Source organism: Dromiciops gliroides, chromosome 3 (genome assembly GCF_019393635.1).
Source record: "Dromiciops gliroides isolate mDroGli1 chromosome 3, mDroGli1.pri, whole genome shotgun sequence".
NCBI classification, from domain to species: domain Eukaryota; kingdom Metazoa; phylum Chordata; class Mammalia; order Microbiotheria; family Microbiotheriidae; genus Dromiciops; species Dromiciops gliroides.
This window is the reverse complement of record NC_057863.1, coordinates 264913731-264921804: the sequence shown is the minus strand read 5'-3', so window position 1 is coordinate 264921804 and position 8074 is coordinate 264913731. Positions and strand designations below refer to the sequence as shown.

The window sequence follows — 8074 nt, the reverse complement described above, 5'->3', positions numbered from 1 at the left end:
AATATCCAATCCCTTCATCTAAAACAGAAAGGAACAAATACAGAAGCAAAGGCCTTACCCCTTACAGCATTATCTCTCACCAGAGATTGTTGACACAGAAGTTAAATCAAGAACAACAAAGAGAAAAATGGCCAAAATTTTTTGGCTTGAAAAAAAATTTTTAATTGATGTTTCATTTTCACATTACAAACTTTTACACATTACTCCTACTTCACAAGAGATCGCTTAAAACAAAGTAAAACAGTTAAGTACAACTAATAATACAATGACTACATCTGAAAGTACATGCAACATTTCACATCTATAACAAGCTCCACCTCTGTTTAAGAAAGAAAAAATCAAATCTATTTTCTCTCCCTCCCTACATCCATCCCATTGGGAAAAAAAAAAAGAAATTTCTTGTAACAAATATGCAGTTAAGCAAAACAAATTCCCTCAATAGCTATACATAAAAGTATACATATTCTATACCCTACACTCATTACATCTTTGTATGTTTTATCATAAGTCCTCTGGAATTATGAATGATCATTGTATTCATCACAGTTATTAGTTTTCAAAATTATTTGTTTTGACAGTGTTACTATTAATGTTATTGTTGTGTTGTTCTCTGGGTTCTGTACATTTCATTCTTCATCAATTTCTAAAGAGTCCTCAAAATTGTTAGTTTTTATAGTACTGATGTTATGTATAATTTGTCCTTCTGGCTCCACTTACTTCATTCTCTATCAGTTCATACAAGTCTTTCCATTTCTTTTTGAAGTAATCTGTTTCCTTATTTCCAAAAGCACAATAGTATTCCTTCACATTCATATATTTCATGACTTATTCAGTCATTTTTCAAGGACATCCCTTTAGTTTCCAGTTTTTTTCTTTTTCTTTGAGTTTTTTTTAAACCAACACAAGAGCCACAATAAATACTTTTGTACATAATGGATCTTTTCCTCTTTCCTTGTCTCTTTTGGTTATTGACCTAACAGTGATATAGCTGGGTCAAAGGCAATGCACTATTTACTAACTTTCTGTGTAAACTTCCAAATTGCTTTACAGAATGGTTGTAGCCATTCACAGGCTCATCAACAGCACATTAATTTGCTTGTTTTCTCATAATTTCTCCAATATTTATTATATTACTTTTTGTCATTGCCACTTTGATGGATAGAATCTCAGAATTGCTTTAATTTATATTATTCTAATTGGTAGTGATTTGGAATATTTTTTTCACACAGCTATTGATAGCCTGGGTTTTACCTTTGAGCACTACCTTTTCATATAATTAGATCATTTATCAACTGAAGAATGGCTTTCATTCTTATTCATTTTAATCAGTTCCATACACATCTTTACATATAAATATACACATGTATGTTTACATCCACATCTATCTATACCTATCTTAGAAACCATTCTCAGAGAAGCTTGTTACAAATTTTTCCAGTTGTTTTAATCTTAGCTTTATTAGCTTTATTTATGCAAAATTTTTAATTGTATGTCATCAAAATGATCCATTTTATCTTCTGTCATCCTTTTTATTCCTTCCATGAACTCTTCTCCCACCCATAGATCTTATAGGCAATTTTTTTTCTATGGTTCTCTAATTGTACTGATTTGGAGCATAAGGTATAAGGTATAAAGTGCTAGTCTAGACTTAACTTTTCCACACTACTGTCCAATATCCCAACAATTTTTGTCAAACTAATGAATAAATGAATATTTGTCCAGTAATTTGAGTCTTTGTGTTCATCAAATACCAGGCCATTAGACACTTAATCTGTTCTACTTACCAATTTAACTATTTTTAAAAATAGTACCAAACTCTTTGAATAATCATCGTGTTGTAGTACAGTTTGAGATCAAATACTGCTGGCTCCCTTTTGTTCCCACTTATTATTTCTTTTGAAAATCTTGACCATTTTTTCTTCCATATGAATTTCATAATTAGTCATTTTTTTAGTTCTATAATTTTTGGTAGCTTGGTATGGCATTGAATAAGTAAATAAATTTAGGCAGTTTTGTCATATTTATTATTATTTTTTTTTTTAGTGAGGCAATTGGGGTTAAGTGACTTGCCCAGGGTCACACAGCTCGTAAGTGTTAAGTGTCTGAGGCTGGATTTGAACTCAGGTACTCCTGACTCCAGGGCTGGTGCTCTATCCACTGCACCACCTAGCTGCCCCTGTCATATTTATTATATTGGCTCAGCCTATGCATGAACAATACATTTTTTTCAATTATTTAGATCTGTATTTCTGTAAACAGTTATTTGTAATAGTATTTATATAGTTCTTGTGTGTATCTTGGAAGGTAGACTCCCAAGTAGTTTATACATTCTGTAGTTATTTAAATTCAGTTTCTCTTTCTAGCTTTTCCTGATGAGTTTTATTGGAATTATATAGAAATTTTGATGATTTGTGTAGGTTTTGTATCCTGTAAATTAGATGAAGCTATTGTTTAACTCAATTTTTTAGTTTACTCTTTAGGGTTCTTTAAATACACCATCATATCATCTGCAAAAAAGTGATAATTTTTCTTCTTTATTAACATAATTCCTTCTATTTCTTTTTCTTGTCTTACTGCTAAGGGCACCAATTCAGGAAGAAATGGTGACATTGGACATCCTCCTTTCAACACTGAATTAACTAGAAAGGATTTAACTCTTGCAAATAATGGTAGCTCTTGGTTATATCTAAAATTATATATTATGTTAACCTTTTTTCTGAATGATTTATATACATATTTGTATATGTATGTATAAATCATTTTAAGGAAATGTCCATTCCTTTCTCCATTAATTCCAACCTGATCATAGTATATAATCTTTCTGATATATTATTTTCACTTTTTTTTTTTTTGCTAATTATGCCATTAGGGATTTTCTTCTATAGTTTTCTTTTTCTGAATGTCCTTGTGTTATATCAAGGCCATATCTATATCATGAAAAGACTTGGTAAGATTCCTTTTGCTATTTTTGCAACTGATTTCTAAAATATTGGAATTAATTATTTTTTGAATTCTTCGGATTTCACTTTTGAATCCATTAGGTCCTGGATTTTTTTCCTTTGAAAATTCATTTATGATTTGTTCAATTTGTACCAAATTGTGTTTAAGTTTTCTGTTTCTTGTTCAGCTTGAGTATTTTATATTTTTGTAAATATTCATTTATTTCATCTAAGTTGTCAGTTTTATTAACTTATAGTTGGGCAAAAATTTCTAATAATATCTTATTTCTTCATCTATCATGAATACTCCTTTTCATTTTTTTATACTGGTAATTTGTTTTTTCTCTTCTTTTTAATCAAATTAGCTAATGACTTAATTATTTTGTTTTTCCCTGGTGAAAAAAATTTCTAGTTTTATGCATTATATCAGTGTGCGTTTTTTTTTTCAGTTTTGTTAATTTCTTTTTAATTGTCTGAAATCATAATCATTACCCCTGGGTTTTTTTGTGTTCAGGCAATGCATAGATTTTTCTCCAAACCCTTTTTTTATACAACCCCTTTGTGAATTTTATTTTCAGTTGCATTTCTTTTAAACATATTGTTGGATTTTGCTTTTGTCCATTCTGCTAACCTCTTGTTTTATTAGTGACTTCACTGCATTCACATTCATAGTTATAACAGTTAATTGTTTATTTACTTATATTCTTTTACATTTTTCTTTTCTATATTCCTTACTTACTGTTTATTTTAAGTTATTACTTTCTTTTTATTCCACTTTTCCCCCACTATACCCTTTCCCAAGCTTAGGGTTTGTTTTGCTTATTATTAATCCCTCCTTTAATCTACTCTCCCTGTTATATTTTCTTTTCCCATCCCTATTTTCTTCTTTGTTGAGTTAAGTGCATTTCACATGATTTTCTTGTTAAGTGCACTTTGCGCTTGTGTTTGTGTGTGTATACTTTCTGCCCTCTTTTGAACAGTTTTAATGAAAGTGAAGTTCAAATTATCTGTATCCCCTCTTCTTCTTTGATATTTGTATATAGTTTTACTTGTACCTGATTGTCTTAAGTTCCCTATATTTTCTTCCATCTTTCCTTATCCTTCCCCTTTCTTTCCTTCTTACATTTTGAAAATACTAAAAAAAAAACCCTATTATAGATCTTCTGTCCCAACTGAACATCTCTATGACTCCTTGTGACATTAGAGGTTTCAAAGCAACTTTTTAACATCCTCTGTCTCCATTAGATAGTAAACAATCCCTTCTGATTATTCACTTCAACTTTTAATTTTTTTCTTGATTTCTGAATTTATATTTCAAAGTTCCTTTTCAAGTCTTTTTCCCCCCCTTCATCATGAGTATTTGTTAGTCCTCTATTTCATTGAAGACATACTTTTTTCTTTATAGGATTATCCACAGTTTTCTTGGTAAGGTGTTTATATTGGTTGTAGATCTTTGTCTTTTGGATAATTTCATTCCATGTTCTTTGTTCTTTCAAATGACAGATACTAAATCTTGTACAATTCTTAGTGTGGTTCCTTGATATTGGAAATTATATCAGGAATGCAGAGTTCATTCAATATTATGAAACTTTCAACATAATAGACCACATCAATAACAAGAACAATAAAAATCATATGATTATATCAGTAGCTATAGAAAAGCATTTGGCTAGATACTGATTCCTGTTTAAACACACACGCACATGAAAGCAAGGATGGATATATATTTTCCTTGCTATGATAAGTAGTATCTGTCTAAAAGTAAGAGCCAAAATTATATGTAATGGCAATAAACTAAAGGTGTTTCCATTAATATTAGTAATTAAAATAAGGATATCCATGATTACCACTATTATTTTATATAATGCTAGAAAAGCTAGTGTTAGCAATATTGTAAGAAAAAGAAAATAAGCATAGAAAAAAAGGAAACAAAATTATTACTTTTTGTGGATGATAGCTTAGAAAACCTTATAGAGTCAACTAAAAATTAACTTAAATAAGTAATGACTTTAGCAAAGTTACAGGATATAAAATAAACCTACATAAAACAAGTCATTCTTGTCTATTACTATTAAACCCATAAAGAAAAAGCAGAAAAATAAATTCCATTTAAAATAACTATGGAATATACATAATACTTGAGAGTCTACCTATCAACACACACAGGAACTATATAAATACAACTAAAATACTCTTATAGAAATACAGACCTAAATAATTGGAGAAATATTTATTATTTATAGGTAAGCCTAAGACAATATAATAAAAATGACAGTATTATCTAAATTCACTTACTTGGTCCCAAATGATTACTTTATAGAACTAGCAAACATAACAAAATTCTTCTGGACAAAGAAAAGTTCAAGAATCTCCAGGAAAATAATAGGAAAAAAAAGAGTTGAAAAGAGATCTTCACAGTACTAGATTGTAAACTATATTACAAAACAGTAATTCATCAAAACAATAGGAAACTGGTTAAGAAATGAGAGGTCAATAAGGAACAGATTAAGAACAAAAGCAAAAGAGCACAGTAGACTAGTATTTGAATAACTCAAATATTCCAGCTGTTGGAATAAGGACTGATTATTTGACAAAAACTGTTGGGAAAGCAGTCTGGAAAGCAGTGTGGCAGAAAATAGATCTAGAGTCATACCTTATACTGTTTTCCTAGATAAGGTCCCAATGAGTAAATGACTTAGACATAAAAATTAACCCCATAAACAATTTGGAGGAGCAAGAATGAAATTATTTGTCAGACCTATAAATAGGGGAAGAGTTCATGACCAAATAAGAGACAGAAAAGGTCATAGAAGGAAAATGGATAATTTTGATTATATAAAATTTAAAAGTTTTTGTACAAATAAACCCAATGCAGCTAAAGTTACAAGGGAAAAGGTAATGGGGGGGGGTATCTGATAATGGTATTATTTCCTAGATATATAAGGGACTATTTCAGATTTATGAGACTTAAAACCATTGGCCAATATAAAAATGGAAAAAGGATATAAATAGGCAGTTTTAGGAGGAAGAAATCTTTTAATATCCATGTGAAAAATGCTTTAAATGTGTATGGAAATACAAATTAAAGCAACTGAGGTTGGGTTATACCTCACACCCATCAGATTGGCAAAGATGATGGAAAAGGAAGATGTTGGAAGGATTGCAGGAAAATAGGTACATTAATGTACTTTTGGTGGGGCTGTTAATTGGTCTAGCTGTTCTGGAAATCCATTTGGATTTCTGGGGACCAGAGTTTCAAATTGTGCTAGTCCTTTGGTCCAGAAATACCATTATTAGACTTATACCCCACAAAAGATCAAAGAAACATGGGAAGGACCTATATGTATAAACATATTTATTTCAACTCATTTTTTGTGGTGATAAAGAACTGGAAATGAAAAGGGTAACTATTAATTGGGGAATGAACTGTGGTCTGAACAAACTGTGGTCTATGAATGGAGCAGAATACTATTGTTCCAAAACACATACATTATATATAAAATATAGCACCATTTTTATATTTCATTCATATACATGAAATATATAAATGGTGTTATAAGAGATATATAAATAGTTGCATAAGGCAGAACTGGGAGAACAATTTATATAATAAAGACACAGTAAAGACAAATAACTTTGAAAGACAATAACTCAATGGAATGACTAACTCTATGGTTCCAGAGGTTTGATCATGAAGCATGCTACCAATGCAGGTGTGGTAGCGCATGCAGTTTTTGCTACCAGGGAACCTGAGGCTTCTGAGCTCCATGGAGTTAAAGTGAATCAGGTGTTTGCTCTAAGTCTGGTACCAATATGGTGCCACCCCTAGGAGCAGGGGGCAACTAGGCCAACTTAGGAGGGACAAACAGGCCCAGGTCAGAAAAGTAGCAGGTCAAAGTTTCTGTGCTGATCAGGCTCATGAGTGCCCTCTGCATCTCCGGCATGTGCAAGATCAATATATGCAGTTTAAAAAATCAGCATGCTATGCACCTGTTTAGAGAGAGGTGCTATAATCAGGGTATAGATGAAGATTTTTCAGACATGCTCAATTTGGGAATTAGTTTTGCCTGACTATGCCTATTTGTTACAAAACAAAAATGTTTTTCTTCTTTTCAGTTGGGTGGGTTGGGAGAAAGAGAATATAGATTGTTGTTAATTAAAAAAAATTTGAAGAGTTTTGGTAGTAGAGGGGATAAAATTGATATTTTATAGAGCTAAGAAATAATTTGGTGGTGAGAAAATTGATATCTAAGGTGAGTTTGGCAGCAAAAAGGCATAGATATGTGTGATAATAACCAGAGAAGGTCAACTATAGAAACAGAACATGTTTGAGGGAAGGAAGATGCTAATATAGAAGGGAGAGAATGAAGATGAGAGGAAAATGGATGGGTCAAATGTCACATTGGTATGCTAGTTGGTACCAAACAAGGGAGAATGTTTATTTTTCTGCTTTACAATGAGGTGTCACCATTTTAGTGTGACTGATGGTTTCAAAACTGGAAATGGAAAAAGATTAGAAGGGGTCAGGTGGCAGATAAAGTACCATCCAAAGCTGTAGCCATACTAATGCTAGGGAAGCAGCCAATGTCTGGAATAACAAAGTGGGCTGTTCACTTGCTCTATTTTTCTAGCTATTAGCTCTGTTAGAATCCTACAGCACTTCAGGAAATAGTGCTTGGATTTATACATAGATTTCTTGGAATCAGTGGCACAAAAGTGTAAATTAAGACCATTATATTACATCAAATAAACAAAGACTGGGCAGAGAAATGGGAGGAAGGAAAGGGTGGAATGATTAGTCAAAATGATCACATAAATCTTTTCAAATAGATAAAAAATTTAGAAAACAAAATTTGTGGCAGGTGTGATGGTTCATGGTCACTTGAGCATGGTAGATTACTTGAGCTTGGGTGCTGAGTGGGTGTCTTCACTAAGTCAGGCGGAACCCCTGGGGTGGGGTAGCATCATGCTGCCTAAGGAGGGGTAAACTGGCCCGGGTCAGAAATAGAGTAGGTCAGATCTTCTGTGTTGATCAGCAGTGGGACTGAGTGGTCAGTATCTGCTGCCTAGGTACGACAGGGAGAGAGAACGGAAGGAAGAGAGAAAAAAAGGGAGGAAAAAAGAAAAAAAGGAAG

The 8074-nt window shown here is 31.9% G+C and overlaps 1 protein-coding gene across 1 annotated transcript in view; it reads right to left on the bottom strand.

Moving 5' to 3' along the window:
• Positions 1–2809: 2809 nt before the first annotated feature.
• Positions 2810–8074, bottom strand: part of TTC3 (tetratricopeptide repeat domain 3) — a 186470-nt gene continuing 181205 nt past the window's right edge. Inside the window, exon 46 of the mRNA XM_043994918.1 lies at positions 2810–8005. Coding sequence (XP_043850853.1) covers positions 7913–8005 — 93 coding nt within the window. The 3' untranslated portion in view covers positions 2810–7912. The remainder of the gene's footprint in view (positions 8006–8074) is intronic.